Source organism: Stegodyphus dumicola, chromosome X2 (assembly GCF_044657685.1).
Source record: "Stegodyphus dumicola isolate Sdum_Otavi_A_Nest chromosome X2, ASM4465768v1".
Lineage (NCBI taxonomy): Eukaryota > Metazoa > Arthropoda > Arachnida > Araneae > Eresidae > Stegodyphus > Stegodyphus dumicola.
The window spans coordinates 5,090,808-5,114,975 of NC_140781.1; the positions used below are offsets into that span (position 1 = coordinate 5,090,808).

Consider the following 24,168-nt stretch of genomic DNA (forward strand, 5'->3'; position numbering starts at 1 on the left):
GGTATTAAAAAATCTTTTATAGAAATTATATTTAGTGAAAACATATAAATAAAAGTACAAAATATGTGTATTGAATTTAAATACTAAAAATGAAACACATTTATTTTACTTCTCTTGAAAATTCTTTAAAATTTGGGAAATAATTGGTGACAGCACTTCTCAGTAATTCTTTGAGATGCTGGTTAGTTAGTAGTGATCGGTGTTTGGATTTCACGAATTTTAAAGTGGAATAAAATGATTCACATCAGTACGTTATTCCGAGTATTGAAATAATTCGACAAGCAGCCTTTTTTAATTCAGGATATTTCGATTCTGGTACAAATTTCCAAAATTCAGTAATCGGCGTCGACTTATATTTTAATTGTAGAGCTTGATCTTCTTGCACCTCTATTAATTCTAATTTTCCATATGCTTTTTGGATCATAATTACATTGGAAATGGAAAACTCACCTTGAATTATGTTAATTTCAAATGGATTCAGAAAAAAAATCAAGAGACGATTTAAAATATTTCAAGTCTTGAAATCTCTTTTGGAATTCCATCAATATTCCTTCTAGCTTTTTTATATACTCATTGAGTTTTTCTTGTATAATATTGGGAAAATTTTATTTAGTTCGAGGAAAATGACAAAATGTTTTATTTTTAATGTCCTTTTGAAAAAGCTATATTTTAGTTTGAAAACTAAATATACACTGTGAGAAATCAGACATTATCTTTTCCCTGCAATTGTAAATTCAGTTATTGCAAATCTTCCATGACATCAGTCAAAAACATTAAGTCTTGTAACCATTCGTCATTGTCTAATTCTGAATAAGTTATTTCCTTTTCTTTTAGAAATCGATTTAATACATTGTAGCTAGATAACCATCTAACAATGGAAAAGAAATTATTGTTATTTGGAAGTTCTTCCTCCTTTTATTCTTCAAGGAAATTTTTGAATTGTCGATGATTTTTTACATTGGTGTGACTGTAATTTACAATGTGTAACACAGTTTTCATGACATCAGGATATTTTAAATATTTTGTAATGAGACGCTCCTGGTGAATTATGCAGTGAATCGGTATGAATTGTGGAATTTGAGAATCATCTCTTAAAAGCCCAATAAGACCAATTTTTTTTTAACCCAGCATTGCTGCAGCTCCATCCCTTGCAATGCTTGCAAGTTTATTAAAATGCATATCAAAAGTTTTCATTATGGAATTTAATGCATTTTCAATATCGACACCGCGGGTTGACTCTTGAAGTTCCAGTAAATCTAATAATTATTCTTTAACAACGAAGTCAGGTGAAACAAAACATATGAAAACTGCCAATTCTGGAAGATCTGTGATATCTGTTGATTTGCCAACGGCTAAGCTGAATGCAATACAGTTCTTCAAATCGTTTTTTAAATTATGTTCAAGAGATGTATTAATTGCAGTTATTACTTTTACTGAGCCAGGCTATCTGATCAAACATGTAACACAAAGGACAAGAATATTAGCAAAGTTAAAAATAGGGAGCGAGGGGCAACTGCACCTTCACACTCAAAATCTGAACTTCGAATAATGTAGTTTGTGGAAAGAGAATGATATGACAACTCATCTTTCCAAATAAAAAAAAAAAGTTATGGAATGAGTTGAATTCAGGACTTGAAAAATGAAAAATACACTACCTGACATGCTACTCAATTGCAAGATTTTAGATGTTTTACCCAAAAAATACCATTCATTTAAATCATAGTTACTCCTGGGTGAAGACAAGAAAACAGTTGATGAGACAAGATAACAGTTCTGCTCTCATGAAAGAGAATTTAAGTCATTAGAAATGCAATATAAGTGAGCAAGTGGCATTAGTAATGTCAAAATCTAAAAAACAAAAGCAATATACAAAAGGTAAAATCAGAAGAAAATATAGAAAATAAGATATTTGCAACTATTGCAAGCAAAACGGACACTGGGTAACAGAATGTAAACAGGATTGCTGATGGAAGCCCATTGAAGAATAGGTCAACAAAAATCATTCACGAAAATACAGGCAGTGTAACACTAATGTGCATTGACGACAAAGCCTATGCAGCTGAGAGTGATCTAACATCAATTGTGATTGACAGGGGGCTACAAGACATGTTATGAACTGTTAAACATGTTTTACTGATTTCTTGAAGTTTCATAGTCCTTATAGTATCGAGGTTGCTGAAAAGCAAATTTTAGTTGCTTTTGAGAAAGGTATTGTGTGTGTCAAGACAACTCTCAGTAAAAAAATCCAAAACACCTACTTAAAAGATGTTTGGTATATACCTGATGTAAATAGAAACATTTTCTGTACTTGCTGCTCAAGCCAAAAATCAGAATAGCAAAGTTATCATGACAGTTACAAAATGCTGATTAAAAGTTACCAGTCAAAAAGAGCTGTTTGAAACTTGTAGTGTATATGTTACCATATACAAGGCAGATATTGAACCTATTATGCCTGAGAAAATCACAGAAGTTCATGCTGCTGAAGCAGATAATTCCTTGTTGTAGTTATGTCATCAAAGATATGACCATCAAGATAACCATCATATTAAGAACATGTTTGAGAAAGAATTAGGCATTAACCTTCTGAGGGGCATGACTGGCTTTATCCACAAATGAGATTTTTTTGTCATTTGATAGATATTAGCTTATAACAGGGGTGGCCAAGCTCCTTGGTAGTCGGAGCCATATTTCAAATTTTGAAATTTTTCACAAGCCACAATTAAATACCAATTTAAAAGGTATGCAAAAAAGGTATTAAAAAATTTTTTATAGAAATTATATTTAGTGAAAACATATAAATAAAAGTACAAAATATGTGTATTGAATTTAAATACTAAAAATGAAACACATTTATTTTACTTCTCTTGAAAATTCTTTAAAATTTGGTAAATAATTGGTGACAGCACTTCTCAGTAATTCTTTGAGATGCTGATTAGTTAGTAGTGATCGGTGTTTGGATTTCATGAATTTTAAAGTGGAATAAAATGATTCACATCAGTACGTTATTCCGAGTATTGAAATAATTCGACAAGCAGCCTTTTTTAATTCAGGATATTTCGATTCTGGTACAAATTTCCAAAATTCAGTAATCGGCAAAATTCAGTAATTTTTTAATTGTCGATGATTTTTTACATTGGTGCGACTGTAATTTACAATGTGTAACACAGTTTTCATAACATCAGGATATTTTAAATATTTTGTAATGAGATGCTCCTGGTGAATAATGCAGTGAATCGGTATGAATTGTGGAATTTGAGAATCATCTCTTAAAAGCCCAATAAGACCGATTTTTTTTAACCCAGCATTGCTGCAGCTCCATCACTTGCAATGCTTACAAGTTTATTAAAATGCATATCAAAAGTTTTCATTATGGAATTTAATGCATTTTCAATATCGACACCGCGGGTTGACTCTTGAAGTTTCAGTAAATCTAATAATTATTCTTTAACAACGAAGTCAGGTGAAACAAAACATATGAAAACTGCCAATTCTGGAAGATCTGTGATATCTGTCGATTCGCCAAGGGCTAAGCTGAATGCAATACAGTTCTTCAAATCGTTTTTTAAATTATGTCCAAGAGATGTATTAATTGCAGTTATGCGTTGTTCAGTTGTGTGTCTCAAGATAGAAATTTGCAAAACATCTTTGTGCAATGCTGCATTATTTGGATGTAAAACTTTTAAGTACATCTTCCATGTTCTTTTTAATAAATGCTCCCTCTCCATACGGGCGTTTTGCATGAGCAATATTCCAGGCAGTAACAAAACTGGCTTCAGCCACATTATTAGCTTGATTGCTAAAGGTCATCAAAATTGACTGTTGTTTATTTAAATTTCATTTTAAAGAAGCAAGTTTATCTGATCTTAATTTGGTGGATACTGATTAGAAAACTGAGGATGATTGGTTTCATAATGTAAACATAAATTGCTAGCTTTATAATTTTTGACCGTAGAATTATAAATGACACATAATGCTTTTCTGTTATTGTCAATAAAAAAGTAATTCTTCTCCAACTTATTATTAAAACTTCTATTTTCTTGCTCATAATTTCTTTTTTTATTTTCATTCTCTGTCGTATTTTTAAAAGAACTGGAAATAAATGAAGAAATTTAGAAAATACAAGTTCTGTGTTATTAAAACAATAACAACACGTGTTACATACTACGAAACAAATTATGGTTAACTTACCAAAAATTCTAGATTACAAATTACATCCGTAGCAAGAGTGATACAAACAGTTTTCTCCAGAGCACAATGTCAATTGTCTATTGCAATGGAAGTTCACAAATTCAAAATTGGTCAGGAGTCGGTTGATTACGCAGATCGTCATTCGTCAAGAAGCAATCGGCCGGACAAGGCCTTGGCTCCCATATGCATCTTATTATTCCCGAGGCAGTCGAAGGGGAAGAAAATCCAACAAATGGGAACTGTTACGCCGCAGTTTATGTTCGTTCATGCAGTTTTCGATGAATCATACCATTCTCAACTTGGATGGGAAAAAAATTCGTTACAACGTTTCACTTAGTCTTTCATATTTGCTGTCAGTAATTTAAAAGACATTTTGAAAAACATACGGAACGATAATTTTTGAAAACATAATAACACAAAAATGAAAAGGGAACTCGGGTACATTTATCAAGAGCCACAAATAATCCTTCAAAGAGATGCATGTAGTTCGCAAGCCGCAGGTTGGCCATCCCTAGCTTATAACTTAAGATATTTTGCTTTCTTACTTTCTTTAATAATGTAAATTTAATCTTAGTGAATATAAGTTTATCAAAATAGAGGCTAAAATAAGTAAATATATGAATTTAGCTAATAAATGCTGCATAAAAACAGGTTTTCATGATATTCAAAAACCCGTACTGCTCAGAGGGTTAAAGCACCATTTGAAAGAAAATTGTGTGAACCACATATTTTTGACAAAGCACACAGTTTATTACTTGACATAAAAAAGAAAGCCAGCAAGCCTGGTGAATTAATTTCATCTGATGTCTGTGGACCTTTCGATGAATTTTTCCTGATGAAGAGATACTGTTGGGTTTAAAGACAGCTAAAGTTTCGGTATGGTTATTTTATCAAAGAAAAATCTGAAGTTGCTGATATCTTAAAACATATGCTTGCACATACTAAACCTAGGGACAGTCAGTGAAAGAATTTCTCCACCACAATGGAGGTGAGTTTGACAAAGTGTCTGCAGGTTTGCATTTTGAACGAATAACACGAAGACTAACAACGCCTTATACTCTCGAGCAAAATGGCTCCAGTGAATGAGATATGTGTACAATGACTAAAATGGCAAGAACATTTAAGTACTCAAATTCTGAAGCTCATTTTCTTGCAGCGATGTGGGCTAAACTATCATACAGTGTAATATATGTACTAAAGGATAATATATGAACTAGCAAATCATCCGTAGAAAAATCAAGTCTTTTTGAGCTATAGATTAAAATGAAACCTCAAATAAAACATCTATGCATATTTAGGATATATTTGTTATGCTCACATTTCTAAGCAAAGAAGAAAAATGGATAATAAAGCTAGAAAAGCTTATAATTGGGTATGATGAAGATAAAAGATACTGTTAGTGGATCAAAGAAGCCAATAGTGTGATCTGTTCATGCGATGTTATATTCAATAACAAGCTTCCAAATTGTGAAGAAAGGGTGCCATTGCTTATTCAAGATCAATATAGACTCCCTCCTGACTCTGAGTACCAAAAAGATTCATAAAAAGACAAGTCAGAGTTTCTTAGTGAAGAAAATTATTCAGAAAAAGAACGCAATAAAGAAACATCTGGAAATATATCAGAAGAAGATTTGGGAGAACAAGAATGTGAAGATAATAATTTTCAAAACAATGTACAGCCAAGGTAGCTAAGAAATAGATCTGAATTGAGAAAGGCCAAAGAATTTTGAAGATTATAACGAAAGGTGAAATTTTTGTTGCTGATTCTGAAGAGCCTGGTTCTTATGAAGAAGCATCAAATGTAAACTAAGTGAACGCTAGCAAGAAGATATGGATTCTGAGATGACTTCACAGATGGAAAATGAAACACAGGCTTTAGAAAAATTAACAAGATGCTAAAGCTATAAGATAAAATATTATAAGATCAAAAAGAATCCTGATGGCCCTATTGATAAATTCAAAGCTAGACGCATTACCAAAGTGTTTACACTCAGCATTATGGAGTTGATTACGAGTAAACGTTTCGTCCAGTAACAAAGTTAGGAACTCTGTAGAGACATTAGGTTTTTGGAAGCAGGCAAGATGAAAAATTAGCAAACGCCTTCACCAGGAATTGAACCACGGACATCTGGAATACCGGCACAGTGTGCAGAACCACTACACCACAAAGGCACACTAGGAAGGCAGGAGAATTACCTTATATACTCCCCCTTTTAAAGGGCGACTGGGGTTTTTTTAGGGGACCCAATCGCCAAATCCTGGGTGTGAAGAGTCATCATCTACAACCCTTTTAGTTCGGGTGCCACTGTAGAGACATTATGTTTTTGGAAGCAGGCAACATGAAAAATTAGCAAATGCCTTCAGTGGGAATTGAACCACAGACCTCTGGAATACCAGGCCAGTGTGTAGAAAGAACCACTACACCATAAAGGCATGGTAGGAAGGCGTGAGAAATACCTTATAACTGTCCATTCAATTCTCAGTATTTCAGCTAGTGAGAATATTCATTTTCCTCAGTCTGATGTCTGTTCAGCATTCTTATATGAAAGACTTGAAGAATCCATATACATTGAGTAATCAGAAGATATAGTGATGGTTCTGACAAAGTCTGTAAGCTGAAACATGACTTATATGGACTAAAACAAGCATTATGTTGTTGGAATAAATATTTTGGAGAGTTTGTGTCACAACTTGGCATCATGGCAATTGAAGGTGATCCACTTATATATAACAAACAAAAATGGTAAGAAGCTAATCATATACTTATATGTGAATAATGGTTTGATAGCACCAATAAATCTACAAGAATCTGAAAAATTTCTCAGAGAATTGAAGTTGAGATTCAGAATCACAACTAAACCAGAAGCATACTTTCTTGAACTTGAAATTAAGCATCTTGAAGATGGTAATATCAAAATTAGGTGGCAAGCTTATGCAAAAAAATCTTAAAAAATTTGGGAACGAAGACAGCAAACCAGTGTCAACTCCTATCCTGAAGGGTAGCTCAACTGAAAAGGAAGATAAGCCAAGCACAGAAATTTTTCCCGTAGAACAGAAATTTAGATGCACAGAAATTTAGATGAACTTCCAGTAATTCAAATAGATAATACTACTGCAGTGAGACTGTCACAAAATCCCGAGTTTCATCAACATAAAAAACACATCGATATTAAGCACTTTTTCATATGAAAGAAAGTTCTAGAAAAAAAATTATTGTGTGGCAGCCATCTGCAGAAGGGCAAGTTGCTGAAATAATGACTAAACTGCTATTTAAACCAAGACTGTTGATTCTTTGCAACAAGATGGGATTCTTGTGGCTTCTCTTCTAGTTTATTATTAGTGTTCCTTTTTTTTAATTGACAAACAAAAGTGTTAAAGCATGTTAAAAAAGAAATTGAATAATATATAATTTAGTTATAGTGAGTATCGCCATCATCAGTTCTGGCAACAGTAAGTACTGTCATTATCAGGAGATCGCGAAACACTAGTTCCAAAAGATGTCCTCCTTTAGTCAGTAATTCCAAATAAAAACTTCCTATTTTTTTCCTGCTACTTGTTTTCTGTTTTAATTCTAGAAACATTTTTTTTTAATTACAAAAAAAAAAAAAAAAAAAAAAAAAAAACCTCTTAATCCTTCATTTACTGAAGATTGTAATTCTTTTTTTCAAACTTTAACTTTCAAAAGCTATATTCCGTTATTGGCTACTTGCACAGGCACGCAAAAATTCTCAGTGCAATTGCCACATTAGGGAAAGTGTCTTATAAATTATTTTCATGACCATAGTGAAGTACTGTTGCACAAAATGTCAAGCAACTGTTGGCAGTTTGTGATAACATGATGAACAGCACTTCTAGATCCAGAGCATTTATATCTTCTGATCTTTATTTTGGGACACTCACAACATTTACAAGCACATTACAACTTTCAGAATTTTTTTTTTTTTTTTTTATTTTTTGGCAATTTCTTAATGTCACAAATTACACAAAACACATCGAAACAATGATTTAACTGCTCAAATTTTTCTATCAAGGACATAACATCAGTCACTATAATAGCATTACAAAGGTTTAGTTATAATTGATCTTCTGCTAAAATAGGTTCATTTATGATTTCCTAGGGAAACTACTTTTTCAGTTCTAGATCTAGTATCACTAGAATGAACAACATGCACTAAAGTTAAAATGAGTTTAAGCTAGGAAACCCTAAATTTATTTTCTCTAAAACCTTCAATGACATGTAATTTTCATATATATAATTAAGACACAATAACATGCCGAACAAATACTAATTCAGAAGTCAAACAACAAAAATCAGCGTTATATTTTCAAATTTTCACAGGACTAGTTTCGATGGTTTTACCGAACCACCATCTTCAGCTGCAAAAGCGCAAATGAGTCCTGTGAAAATTTGAAAATATAACACTGATTTTGTTGTTTTTCTGAATTCTCATTTATATGTTTGATTATAGTGCCTAACTGTTTGCCTTTCTTCTGAATTGCTTTGTTAGCTTTGTTGACATAAACAAGTAAAGTATCGTGGCATGAAAAACATGTTTTCTCTTAGAATAAATAAGCAAACAGAAACAAAAAACAAGGGTTTTCAAATTGAAGACACAGTTTGTAAATGGCTCACGTGAACCCGCTAGAGATCCCTACAGTTCACCATTCCTAGTATACTTTTCAAATGTTTAACATGAGTATCCCAAGGAAGTAATCACTTCCAGATTATACTGCAGAGCATATTTTCCTTCTCCCTACAAAAGAGACTGCTGGCAATCAATGTTGCAAAACATCCTTGGACTACTTCGCGACATATGAAGATGGTTTTCTTTTGCTTGAACTGCTAATGTCTTGAACACATACTGTGTTTTTTGACAACACTAAAAAGCTGAAACTAGATCTTCCAAGAGCCGCAATTATATTTCTATATCTTTTTAGTATATACTTCTATATCTTAGCAAAATAGTTCTTTAATAAAATGAAACAGAAACTAAATATTGCCAATTGGAGTGCTGTTCCAAATAGATTCCAAACAGATTCTAACAAAAGAATTTATTATTTTATAAATATCTTCTCACTTGTATAACATTACTTAGTTAACCCTCTGAGTGATGTGGTATTTGGATCTGTTACGAAGACCTATACTTAAACAGCCTTTATTACGTAAATTTGTCTGTTTCCTTGTTTTAGTCTATATTTCCAAAAACTTATATTTGTTAAGACAGCATTTATATTATTAAAGAAAGTAAGAATGCAAAATATCTTAAATTATAAGCTAATATATACCAAATGACAAGAAAATCTCATGACCGGATAAAACCAGTCATGGCACTCAGAAGGTTACAGAAATGCAAAATTGATCCAAAGATCAAGTATTAAAACCTTCTTATTTAAAAAAGTTCTGCTTCTAGTATGTCTATGAAACTGTTCATTTAAGTGGAGATATTTATGAATGTATAAGTTTCTTTAGAACTATTTTTGATTCCTATTCTAATTATGAATGAAATTCTCCATATTTTCTTCTTTTTTTATTTGCCATGCTTTATTTATATCTTTTAATTTTTAATCTAAATGAAAAATTTTATAAATTTACATAATTTTAATTCTGTTTCTAAAAGCCATGTATTTAATGCTGATGTTTAAATATCACTGAGGCTGTAAAAACCCAACAAAGGGACATAGCTTGTTCACAAATTGTCTGCATTTTTCCACGCTTCGATATTTACCAAACTCATCCTTCATTTCAAATTTTGTTACATCTTCTTGTAAATAACCATTCTGGTATTTTTTTAATAATTTCAAAGTTTATTAGTGTATTTTGTCATTTAACATTTTGGAATAATTTGAATAGCAATTCCGAAAATTATTTGCAATTTTTTTTAATATATATTCATGGAAAGATTATTAACTGCAAATTTTAATGTATACAACAGCTTAGGTAATAATCTAAAATGGTATCAAAATTCATAAAATTAAGACTTGCATTTTTTTATTATTTTTTTTCTAAACTTAGACTTAGCAACACGACACCTCTATCCCGCAAGACTATTCCTTTCAACTCCACTCCATCCCGACAGAATATCTTAAACAAAGGTCTGCCGTCTCGAAAGGGTTAAACAACTAAACTGAAAGAAACGTTTAATAAAACAAACAAGTAAATAAGGGCTTTTTTTGGGAGGGGGATTTTGTTTCCCTTCAGGTCATAAATAATTTCCTATTTTATAAACAATTATTTCATATTCTTAATTTTATATTTTCTACATGTTATCTTATTAGATTTAAATTTATGTTCTAAAATCTGGAATCCCAGAAGTCCTGACAATTCTAGAACTGCGACTTTGTACTGTATTATGATAAGCTTATATAAATATTGAGAAAAGTCAATTCTGTAGACAAAGAATTACAGTCGATCAATTAAACATGTAGATGTCACATTACAAACTCAGAAGTAGTATGGAAAGATTAGAAGTATACATATCTTAACTTAAAAAATGCAACATATTTCATCCCAATTTAAATCTGCCTAAGTCTAATATACATGGATGCTTTATAGGAACTTGAATATTTCACTTTTATAGCTGCATTATGAAAAACATTCCTCTTTAATTTGTTTATTAATTAATTTTCATTTCTAATGAAAAATTTATTACAAAACATTATTACAGCAGATAATGAAAGATTTATTCTAAAATATTAGTTTTTACGAGAAAGAAAAATGCATTAAATACTCACTTGGGCAGATCTTTTGGTCTCTAAACAAATTTCAGAAACAGGTGTCAAACCATCCCCAGCTTCAACTTCAAATTTCTCATCAACTAAGGAAACCTAAATTTTGAAATTTTAATAATAATTAAATAAATGAAACAAGAATAAACATGCAAACTTAAAATTATCATAATTACTTCCTTGAGGAAAAATCCTAACTCTGGATTATTGCTTTCTGATTCAAGGATAAGCTGAATAAACATTTCAACCCACACCGAAATATGACCTTCATGGATCCTAAAATTTCATCAATGACTGTACAATCATAAACAGAACAAGCAGATATCTTCAAAAGCCATAGATTTCACAGGTAATCACTAATAATTTTGAAACAAGAGGAATAGTCTTGACGTCTGGTTGTTATGGGTACATATGATGTGAAAATTACGAACTTTAAGGAAAAAAGCATTAACCTATAAAAAGGCACATGAAAACAACAAATATGAGATTGTACATTGGTATCCTACATTTATTAAGTTAACATTTATTAAATCATACCTTTCACTCAGAGGGGAGACTCAGAGCGAGTAGGCCAATATGAGAGATTGCGGCTGCCACTAGATCCATTTTCTATTGTGGTACGATTTCACGCTCCGCTAAGCGTGACCACGTGCTTTGGATGCTCAATCAGAATAGCATATGTTTATGTTATTTTGATTTGTATGGTTTTGAGGATAGCTTTTAGCAATCTAGCGTGTTTAATATATATTTTTGCGATTAAGTAATTATTTTCACATACTGACTTGCAATGTGCCTGATTGCTGTCTGGAATGCCATAATTGCTATTTAATCATGTGTTAATTATTTTAAGTGTGGATTACGGGTTTTTGGATTTCTATGCATGCATAGCTACCCCCAAGCTTTCGCTTCAGGTGACTGTCAGAGGCCTTGTGTGCTATCCACCTGTGTATCGTCTGTTGAGAAAGCCATCGAGCTATGGTTCAATTCCAGGGCACAGGTCTTCTAAATGTGGTTGCATTTGGTTAGGCTCCATTTTGGCCATTGAGAGGCTAATTTATTTTTACAACTCACAAATTCAGGAGTTAGAAAATATTAGGGATCATAATGGAACTTTCTCAGATATTCAGAATAAATTTTATTCAGTTCACTGGACATGATTAAAGCACTAAATGCAGAACATCAGAAAACACATCAGGAAACATTAACCCCAAATCAGGAACATGACACACCTGAACAGGGTACAGGTAACTAACTCACTCACAGATAATAACAGAGGCAGGAACACAATTAAATCACGTGATGATTCTGCAACAAGTATGGATGAGGAGCTAACTCTTGACAAGGATTTCAGTTCAGATGACGATACTCCCATGAGAATATGAGACTAGATGGTGAGAACCAAGAATCAGAAACCAACCGCTAAGAAAATTAAACTTAGCACACAAACTCAAAACATCTCACCTGCCATTACTACACCCATGCCAAATACTGTAGCCAATGATACAAATACACAAACTACCAGTACAGAAGCAGATAATCCGCTTATGGACATGAGTAATAATGATGGATTGGATTATTCAACCATGGCAAAGCACATGAGGGCTATCTGCCTAAAGGGAGGGATGCGTTTGTGGAGGACTTTCTAAAGGAAACTGGTTATATACACGTTAAACATGGGGAAACCAGGAAAATGCCCATGAAGCCCATATTCATGGGTTTCACACCTTGGACCGAACTACCAGTGCTCAGCATATTTACACCGCTTGGCCGCTGGTGGGCAAGTAATAATGATGACTCACAAACAAATTCTCAGATAGCTAATAACAATGAACCACCCAAACCCACCAGACTTCCGCCCATAATTTTAAAGGAATATAAATTTAGTTACAGGAAACTCGAGAGTCTGTTTCGACAGCATAAATTCTAATTCATAGGACAAATCATACAAGATGGAATCAATGTTACTGTAGGTAACACAGACAGTTATAGACGTATAGTTAAATTGCTAAAAGAATTAGATGTAGAGCATCAGTACTAAAACGGTTATTGCGAACTACTGAGATCGAAAAAATCAGAGATAACCTCAAAACCCTCAATTTACACTGTAACTGACATTAAACAGATGACCCGATGTTGGAATGGTGAAGTCATAAAACTGCCACTATTTCTTATTACAATTTCTAAGACGCAAGCATCAAAAAGTATCTATATAATGCAAAATATCTATGTGACTTAAAATTGAGTGCCGTTGAATATAAAGGTCGTCAAGGCCCTTTACAATGTTTCAGATGTCCAAGCTTCAATCACATACAGGCTGGGTTTAATTAGCATCTTAAATGTGAGCGTTGCACCAGGACCTCAACTCAAATGAATGCCCAGAAAAAAATAATAAGGAAAAGCCACTTTGCTGTGTGAACTGCAGTAAATCACACACTGCAAGTTTCAAGGGTTGTAAAAAATTTACTGTGAAGAAAAAGCATAAGCCAGAACTCTTAGCTAACAGAGTAATAGAAAGCAAGTCATATGCACAAGTTTTATTCTCATGTATTTACACGGAAACTATCAGTGAGGCTTAAAAACTTGGCTGAACTCGTTTTGGTTATAAAAAGTGCTGGCTTTGTACAAATCACAGACAATTAATTAATAATAATCAGGACAAAAACACCACTAATGTTGTTGATAATGGGTCATAACTCTATTAACACAGCATCCATACCAAGTTATGATTTGAAATGCTCGATGCATCCAGCACAAAATACAGGAACTTCAAAATTTTCTTATCATGAATCAGAATGATATTGTGCTTGTGTCAAAGACTCATGCTAATCCTGGCATTAGTATGAAAATTGCTCTCAGGGAGGGGAGTTGCAATTTCTGTTAAAAACACATCCAATTAATGAAGCTACATTAATGAAGATAGAAAAATGGCCTTGAGATTATTACAATTTCAGTTCTGCCACCAATGACTGGTATTGTTTATTTCAGCTCTATGTACAATCCACCACAAAATATGTTAGATGAAAATATTCTTACTGATCTGCTTCACACTAGAACAATGAATGGAGTTATAGAAGGACAAACAAGAATGGTGAACTACTTCTCAAATTTATAAATAATCACCCAGTCTACTTTTCTGCACCCACAGAAATCACTTACTTACCCAAACATGTGGGAAGAGACAATATTTTGGTCATTTTAATTTCTATGGTCTGTATCCCAATTTATCTTGACATTAAAATGGATCTCTCAAATGATCACGTATCTGTTATTGCAACACTTGGAACACAAAAGAGTGACAACACCAAATTTAAGAAGTCACAAATTGGAGTCGCTTCAGTGAATTCCTAATAAAAAGTCCTCCAGCTTTCAATATCCTCAAAACTAATGCTGCCATTAATTCTGCAACGAATGCACTCATGAACAGAATAAACAGTGCATATCATAATGCCACTAAGTAAATCCTCACTGATAATAATCCTAATATTCTCCCCTGCTATATCCGTGAACAAATAAAAGACAAAAACTAGCTAAGAAAATGCTGGAATCTCACCTGGGATTCAAGAATTAAAATGGAAGTTAATAAACTTTGTAAGAGTATAAGACAAAATATCAAACAACACAGGACAGAAAGATGGAATGATAAAATTGTCAGCTTCAATGAACCAAATGACGAATTCTGAACGTTTCCTAGAAAGTCAAAACGAAAAGCTCAATGCAACAAACCAATTAATAATGGCAGTACAACTGCCCTTACTAACAAAGATAAGGCTTTGCTTTTAGCAGAACATTTCAAGAAGCAATTCATGCCGAATAGCAACCCAAGGGTTATACTTAATGACATCAGGTATTTTGTACAAGCTATATTAGTTATGAAATGCCTCATGCCAATAATTGGTAAATTCTCTAAATTGGATCTGCTGCATAAAAGGCATCTGTACACGGCAATAATTTGACCCATTTTCTCTTATGACTTCCAAGCATGCGCAGCTGCCTCAAAGAACGATCTCAATAAGCTTCAAATTATACAAAATAAATTTCTACGACTCATCATGAATGCGCCCTTTTACATATCCAACGATACATTGGACTGGGATCTCAAATTTGAAAGAGTCAAGACCTTTCCTTACAAAGTCAATGAAAATTCTTTCAAAGCTTTAAAATACCCCCATATGGAAAATTTCAAAGTATTTGATTATATTATTCTTACAGAGGACAGAAATATTAGACCATTAGCAGCCCACCTTTGTCCCTCAAACACCCCTACAAAATCAATACACTTTGTATATACGCTACACATGTTTATCGTTTATATATCCTTTGTGTTCTATTTTGTTTCTCATTTATTTCAATTTAATAAATTGTATTTTGTATTTGAGTACTTGGTTTTGAACACTCACTTTTTACCTCACAACTGATAGGACTTGCTACTCACCTACTACCAGCCACCCTTTCGGCAAATGCATCTGGAGCATGAAACATCATGAGTTCTCAGCGATATTCCGGCAGTAACAATATGGAGTGTATTGGACTCATACCTTCGAAGTATATATATTAATTTTTATGGAAATTATAATTTTAAATTGAATCTATATTTTAAAAACAGTTACATATTCTAACACTATTTCCAAACACAACTGCATTAATATGCGTTATATTCATATCATACATACTGAACTAAAATGTTTCACATAAGTACTTTTTTTACATCTTTTGCAGAGAAACAATTTCTTTCAATCAGACTTTACTGATAATTTTGCCCACCTCGATAAATTTATTTGGTAGTTTTAGCTAACTATTTGAGGTAATAGGCATCGATGGTCATGTTTTCTTTTAAATTTAACGAATTGTTGATATTTTTTGACTCTTTTGTAGACAGTTATTATTTCATTAATTGTATTGATATTTATCAAATAACAATATATTATCACTGACCACTGATCCAACATACTAATCAGAGTCACTTCATGCACTGCTTTTTAAATCAAGTTATACAAAAACATGAAATGAAGGTATTTGGGGGACTTCAGAAAACTCATCAATTTCATAAGCTTTGCAAATAACGCACAATAGGATAATACATTCATTTGCTTTGATCTGTAAGTGACAACATTTGTTTTCGTTTTAGGAAAAAAATAAAGTAACACACTGCCATCTTTGATGTACCACATTCAAGTAGATGTTATCTTCTTTTAATATGTTCATTTACAATTTTTCATCAATTGTTAATTTTTTTTAAATAAATTCTAAATTTAAAACTATCTACTGTTAAGACTTGTACATAATTGTATAATTCCTTTGAATATTAAACAACATGTACTAATGTTTTTTGGACTGAATGACTCGCAATTATAAATTTTCATTTTTCCCATATCTCACTTTGAAATCACCTAATGAAATATTTTTATGCCATACGTGGTTTAGCAGGCAAGGAATGAATGCCAGATGTTGAGCTGTATGTGAAGGCATCCTTGGGATTCATTTCAAGAAATTTATTCTACTGTTTGCTCAAGCAGCCTTTTCTTTGTGTCAACAAAGAATGTTGCCTTAAATAAAGCTTTGAAAATTTTCACACATTTCCAAAGGAATGGGCTTGAGGTATATAACAAATTGGCTATGACATAAGTATTCTGAAAATATATCAGCACACTAAAAAAACATAGATTTCACAAGGAAAGACCATATTATTTCTTAAAGACATTCACCACAAAACTTTCAAAAAATGCCAAACATTTATTCAAAACCAAAATGAGGCATTCCCCCTCCCAAAGAAAAGTACATAAAGTGGTCTTGCACCTGCAATATTTACAACTTAGACTAACAAATATAATTTAATTTTGAATTACAAAATGATTGTGTGATAGGGTATATGCCTGGCTGGTGCCACATGTTTTACAGTAGTAACTATTGTTTGAGTGATGTGATACATAGCATGTGACCATTTGACTGCTAATAACTATTGCTATTGGATTAGTTGAATGGCTTATAATCCTCATTCTGCAGTACAAATGCTAGTGATAGAAGAGATGAAGAAATACCCAACAGATAACACAGCTACAATCCACACTGAGAAGTGCATTGGATAGGAAATGCTCAGCCTATTGGAGTAAGATGAAGGTTGTCCTATTAAGGGAAACAGTCATCGCAGTGTCATAATGAAAGCAAAGAATATCTGTCACATAATTAGGTTGGTCAATAATTTAATATATTCAATAAATGCATGATTTAATTCATGGCAAAAATTATGCCTGTTTAAAATGTTGAATATTACTAACCAAATAACAAATTGATGACTGCTCCAAGTTAAAGCAAAACCGTGACAGCAGCAGAATTAACTGTGCAGGAACAGCACTTTTCTCATAATTTGAGCAGAATTCCTGTAAGACAGAAGAAAAAATACTGGAAGCAATGAAATTCCTTTAAAGCTATGAAAAAAATATTTGCAAGCTACCCTAAATTACATTTTCTCTACTAAAACATTTTTATGTGCACATCTTTTTATATTCATATGCACGGTGTTTCCTACTGAATGGGACAAAAAGAAAACCATAGTACAAATTCTGTAACTGATTTATTAACTTGCTGAAATACTGCATATATATTTGCCATGTGATAAGGAGTCGGTGTCATGCCGGAGGAGCACACATAGATTATCTATAGAAACTTGGATAACTATAATTTCTCTGTAAATTTGATTTATCAAAATAAAGTAATTACAGCATTTACAGATATGCTTTCATTTTTCCCATTTCAATATGAAACACTGTGTATATAATGCTCTTCTGTAAATGTCATAACAAGATTATTTGAATGCATAGGTTTTAACATTTCACAGACTGAGGAACTACACAAACCTATTTAACTAAATATAAAAAAGAAATTAAATTTAAAAGAAATTGAAAATATTCTCTCTCTCTCTAGTATATAATATGCTCCCTGCACTTACTTGGCATTTTTCATTTATGTATTTTAAGAATGCAACTACAAGACCTTCACGAACACTTTTGCAGAATGGCTCCCTGAATTGAACTTGCATGGAAAATGTTATATCTGAATGAATAAAAAACTGGAAGAAAATCATATTGATCAGAAATTCATTACATCTACACAATTCTAGTTTTTAAAATTAAACAGAGCATTTTGAACAGTAAAAGCATTATCTATTTTAAAATATACTTCTTTACAACCTTAATGCTAACCTGTAGTTCAGATTGAACAGTTTTAATGCTGTTTGATACTTGGGATTCAAATTCAGCAAGAACATCAGCTAAACTATTTGTTCCATCTTGACCTAGTATTCGAGGGGCCACTATACTTTGCCTGACATTTATCATAGAAGCTGAAAAACATTCCTTCAGCCTCTGAAGATAATAGCTACACCGATCCTTTGCAGCTTTTGAAATAATTTCAATACCTTTCCTAGAAATAAAAATAATTGCTTCAAATATTCATATGTAACATTAATTTTTAAATACATTAGCTTTGATTTAAAAAATTTACTATATTTTGTAATTATGGTATGACTATGTATGTTTATAATAAATTTATGGCAATGCCATAAACTGATTATAATCATAAGTGTCAACATTAACAATTAAAAAATTTATGAAAATGAAGAATAAAACTCTTAATAAAAATATCTTGATAGGAAAAACTCTTAAGAAAAACCTCACGAAAATGCAACTGAATATTCTTTAGCATAAAAAAATACAGTAAGTACTATAAAGTAAACAGTGGAATTACCAAAATAAAACTAAATACATGCCATGTGGTAATAACAGCAATCCCTATTTTGAAATTGGGAATTACAAATTTGAAACTGTTAGCAAATTTAAATATTTAGAATCAGAGGTTAATACTCTCAATGATTTAATGCCCGAGATCCATAGTAGAGTCACAGATGCTAACCGATGTTTTTTCGGTCTAAAAAAAATACTTGAAGTTTAACTTCATTAGCAGAAAAATGAAGATTTTAATTTACAAAAGCTTAATCAGACCCATTCTTACATACTCTGCTGAGACCTGGGCAATGACAGAAAAAGCTAAAAGTATTATTTCTGTCTTTGAAAGAAAAATTTTGAGAAGTATTTTTGGCGGCATAAAATGTAACAATATCTGGAGAAGAAGAACTAACTTTGAACTCCATAAATGCTTTAAAGAAATAGATATAGTAAAATATATAAGGATTCAGAGAATTAAATGGGCAGGACACCTGTGCAGAATGGATGAAAATCGAGTAACTAAAAAGATCTTCTTGGCCAGACCATTCGGCACCCAAAAAAGAGGGAGACCTAAACTTAGGTGGCTCGACTGTTTGGATTGAGAATTTTAAAAATAACCAATTGGATGTCCATGGCTAGCGATAGAAGAGCTTGGAATTCGGTTCTGAGGAAGGCAAGGGCCCATCCTGGGCTGTTTGGCCATTGAAGAAGAAAAAGTGGAATTGCAAAAAATGTAGTATATATACCAGTGAATCTAACAGTAAAACATTATAACCATTCTTTAATCAACAAGGGCTCACCAGCGGCCGAGCGGTAAAGTTGCTGAACACTGGTAGTTCGGTCCAAGGTTCGAATCCCGCGAACGGGCTGGCTGCATGGGTGTTTTCATGGTTTTCCTCATGTGTAATGTGTATACGAGCCAGTTTCCCTTAGAAAGTCCTCCATGAAGGCATCCCTCCCCTTAGGCAGATAGCCCTCGAGGCTTTGCCATAATTAAATAACCTAACCTAGCCTTTATTCAACAAACTAAAGTAATTATACATTTAGCCCATAGCAGGTATCTGTCAATGCCATTGGCAATTACGCTCCTCAATTCTTCTAAGTGAAAGCAAGATCTTCTAGCCCTCATATATATATATATATACACTGGTCATCCAAATTAAAGGATAATGACAACAAATATGTTCATTAAGTTAATGTTGCTACCAATGCCCAATACTGTAATTATTTATATTAATTAAATACAATTGAACAGAAAATTGCACTTCTGCACATATGTTAGAGCCAGAAATATGCAAATTCAGTGATTGACAGCATGGTGTGCAATGGACGCATGTTGGAATTCCGGTCTGTAGTATTGTTTAAAGTGAACGTGGTTTCTGAGAATGATCAATGTTCATTAGTTATGGCTCAAAGGCATCATTTCAGTGAAGGTCAAATGTGGCAAATAATTGGTACAATTGAGGGAGGTTAAACACAAATGGAGGTCACCGAAGACTTTAATATCCCTCAAAGTGTCATATCAAGAGCTTGGAGATGCTTTTTAAGCACTGGATCTGTTGACAGACAGCCTGGTCAAGTCCGACCAAGAGCAGCAACTGCATCTGAAGACAGTTTTCTGTCAGTGTCAGTTCAAAGAAACCGCAAAACTATACGAGATTTGGTTTTAGAATTTCAGGCTGCTACAGGAACCCGAATTAGCCATTCTATTGTGAATGTGAGAAAAACAATAGTTTGTGTTCCACTCATTCGAGCTTCCTGTAGGGTTCGTTTAAATTGGTGCCATTGTCATGTTCAATGAAACCAAAACAACTGGGCCTGAGTTGCTTACTGACGAGTCCAGAAACAGTCTGAATGATGATTCTAGATGTTTGTTGATCTCGAGAGAGGAAAACAACATGCAATTTGTTCTTCCTTTATGTTAACTAACGATTTTATACAAATTTCTGTTAATAATTTTTCATTTAATGATTCTAGATGTGTTTTGATCTGTCGAGAGGAAAGATCATGTAACTTGTTCTTCCTTTATGTTAACTAACACTTTTATATAAATTTCTGTTAAGTTTTTCATCAAGAATCAGTTATGTTTTATTTCTGTCATTATTCTTTAACTTTGATGACCAGTGTATACATCTGTATGTTTCTGATCTGCTTTATTTATTAAGAAAAAAAGGGGCAAGATTATACTATTAAAATATGGCAAAATCTTGAGGGCTATCTGCTTAAAGAGGAGGGATACCTTCATGGAAGACTTTCTGAGGTAAACTGGCTCATATTCACATTACACATGAGAAAAACCATTAAAAACCAACCATGCAGCCAGCCCAGTCATCAAAATTTAGTGTTTCATTCAGTCAGTTACTGTTATATGTCTTGCTTCCGATTGAAGAGCTGCTGCTTTAACAGTTTTCAGTTCGAGCTACATAATTTTTGCGAAAGAATTTCTTCCCGAGATTGCAAATGAGTTCATTACCACAAACAAATAAAAAATCAAACAATTTTAAAATAAATCTTGATATATTTGCAACTGTAACCACAGCATTATTATACTTTTTGGACATGATTAATTTGAATGTATATTAAAGGAACTGTCACTCAAATACAGTTAACACTAAACCTTATTTTCAATTGATCTTTGAAAGTAAAATTAAAATATTTATGTGTTTTCAGGATGCGTATTACATAGTAAAACTGAAACTGCTTCCTTTGCTATATAAAGCTCCTTCATTTGGATTTTGAATTTCATTCTTACTATGCAATCACAAAAGAACTGTATGTATTATTATTCTTTACAACTATTTTCCCATTAGATGAATGAATAAATGGCATTTAGATTTTGAAGCAAATGCATCATTTATAATTTTATTTGGCTAGCAAGCTGAATCCTTGATAATTTCTTTAGGTATGGCCACCATTTCCCAAGATGATGTATTAAATGACAGTCATAATTTAACAAAATCATAGGTACAAAATCTAAAAAACTGTTAATTGATAAGGCACCCAGCTGGTGTAGTGGTTAATAAAACTTATTACCAAACTGGCATGCTCGGGTTCGAATCCCAATGAAAACTTGGATGTTTGTAAGTGTAAAATGTCTGTGCAAGCATGCACTCAAAACACATGGCAAACTGGTGAGTAGCTGGTTATACAGGAAGAGGGCTGGAAGACCCTTGAACTGCTGTTCTCCATCAAAAATGGAGTGACGGTTAATAGCTAGAAATGCTCAACAATAACCAACATATCTTCAGGAATGTACAAGTGTCAGCCTTGCTACAATGTGTTAATTGATAGGTCCCTAAAAAAATCATTACCAGAGAACAATATAAAAATCATTCGTCTACAGAATGATTTTTCTTCCATACAAGAAATTAGTGTCCTACAGAATGCACTAAGTAAATGACGGAATATTTCAAAATACTTTCATATTTCAAAGTACTCAATATTTAAAAGCTTTTCAAATAAGAAGAGGAACTTTTTCAAAAAATTTTACATAAATTTGAAATATTTATTAAATTACTTATTAAGGAAACTCATTTTTTCCCCTCACATATAACTAACTGCATATAATATTTTATCAAAACAGAAGTTTCAAATCAAGTTCAGGTTTAAACATAAAACTAAAGAATCCAAAATGAAATTATTTCTTTTTTCTTCTTTTAGACTTAGGAAATAGGGGAGTAGCTAGTCAGCTAATGCAGTTCATGACCATCTTAAGTGTGAGATCATTCTGTATACATCACAATTAAAAAAATATCTGGCAAAAATGTACAAGCACATACTGAAAACTGAAATAAGTTTCTGTGATGGAAAGTATGTGGAAATGGCACACTGAAGGTGAAAAAAATATTTCAGCCAATAACAACACTAAAATTGACAAATCTCAAACCATCAGTACAAACAGGAATAAAATGTATTATTTTTAAGATGCCATCTATCCATATAATCTACATATATCTTCTCCATTAATATGTAAGATAAAAACTATGTAAAATTAAATTCTAGTTTTAACTTGCAATAGCTCCTTAATTTTATTTAATATCACTATTTTCTTTTCTATCCTAAAAATGGTAATATGTTAATAATATATCTCTATAACTAGTATCTTTCAAGTTAGTCCTCGTCGTATGATTGCTAAATAACATCTCATAGATTTATATGTAACACAACCAATCTTTAAGACAATACTAATAATAATAATCATAAGCAATAATAACAATAATAATCTTTACAAACAAAATTCTTCATTAACTGATGGGATTAAAGAAAATTCGTAACTGTTATATTCTTTACATGACATCTATGCCACACTGCTCCACTTCTCTATCCTTTAACATGCTCTTTCCTTTCTAACTTCAAATATGTTATCAAAATTAGAAGTCTAAAATGGCTGTTGTTAAAGACAGGGTGTATATCATATGCTAATTTAGCTGTACATCTTCAAAAACATTTTGTCATTTTATGACAAAATGTTTAATGTAAAAAAATGTTTAATTGGCTGTAACTGCAAGTACATCTTTATGCACTATCACATTCTAGGCTATCCATGTCAAACTATTCACTACATATACATATTGCTGTAAATATCTGCAAATATGTAAATCAGCTCATTTATATTGTTACAATACTATGCATTCATTTATTTTTTTTTACAATATTTTTTTTGGGGGGGGGGCAGGCCACATTTTGCACATTAAGTGTTTGTTTCTTATATGAAATTTCTGACTTTTTCGCTCTGAGTGTGATAGCATTTAATAGCACAAAATAGCTTTAGAATTATGTCGAGTATAAGCATATATGAACAACCAAATAGCAACCAAATTTTTGTCAAAGCTTTCAGAAGCTCATGCTACACCACAGTTGTGATCATGTTATACTATAAAAATATGGCTCCAAGAGTTCAGATGACTTAATAATAGCTATTAGTTGTTATTAAGCCGCTTAAACAGCATGAGCTGAATTGTAGATTAGAATTCACTTTTTAAGTGATTTTGTTAAATGATATTTCTCATGCATTAAGAGGAATTGCTTAATATCTGAAATCTCGTTGAGCTATTTATAGTATTGTGTGCTACTAATTTCTTTTGATAATATTCTCATTTTTTTTCCCGTTTATCTGCAGTTATTATTTACAAAAGACATCAACAAATGGGCACCTGCAACAATATATATATTTTAAATCCATGCATATATTTCCAGCAAAACAAACAGTTCATATAGCTAAATGTGAAGAGATCAATTTCATACTAAAAGTTAATGCACGCAAAGAACAGAAATTCTCATTTCTGCATAGAACTTAAAATACTTTGGAGTTTCTTCATGTCTATAACAAATATTTAAAATTTAACATGTGCATTTACTTATATTTGTTTGTTCCTTTTGTCTCAATAGGGATTCCTAACAACACATTCAGTATTCACTAATAATATTCAGTCCTATCCTTTATGGAAAACTTTTATAAAGTGTTCTAAATGAATATGAAAAAGATAGCAATTCTGTTTATGTGCCCAAACAGCCATGAAACTAAATATAGTAAAAG

At 32.2% G+C, this 24,168-nt stretch overlaps 1 protein-coding gene across 8 annotated transcripts in view; it reads right to left on the bottom strand.

Moving 5' to 3' along the window:
- The window catches only part of Vps51 (vacuolar protein sorting 51), a 171,901-nt gene that overhangs the window by 57,704 nt on the left and 90,029 nt on the right, over positions 1-24,168 (bottom strand). For all 8 annotated transcript variants that reach the window (XR_015038908.1, XM_085809109.1, XM_085809107.1 and 5 more), the window contains exons 11-14: positions 18,111-18,330; positions 17,858-17,977; positions 17,187-17,288; positions 10,921-11,013 (exon numbers count right to left, since the gene is read on the bottom strand). Coding sequence is in view for 7 of the 8 variants with exons in the window: in XM_085809109.1 (XP_085665235.1) it covers positions 10,921-11,013; positions 17,187-17,288; positions 17,858-17,977; positions 18,111-18,330 (535 nt within the window). In the remaining variant the exon portion in view is untranslated. The remainder of the gene's footprint in view (positions 1-10,920; positions 11,014-17,186; positions 17,289-17,857; positions 17,978-18,110; positions 18,331-24,168) is intronic.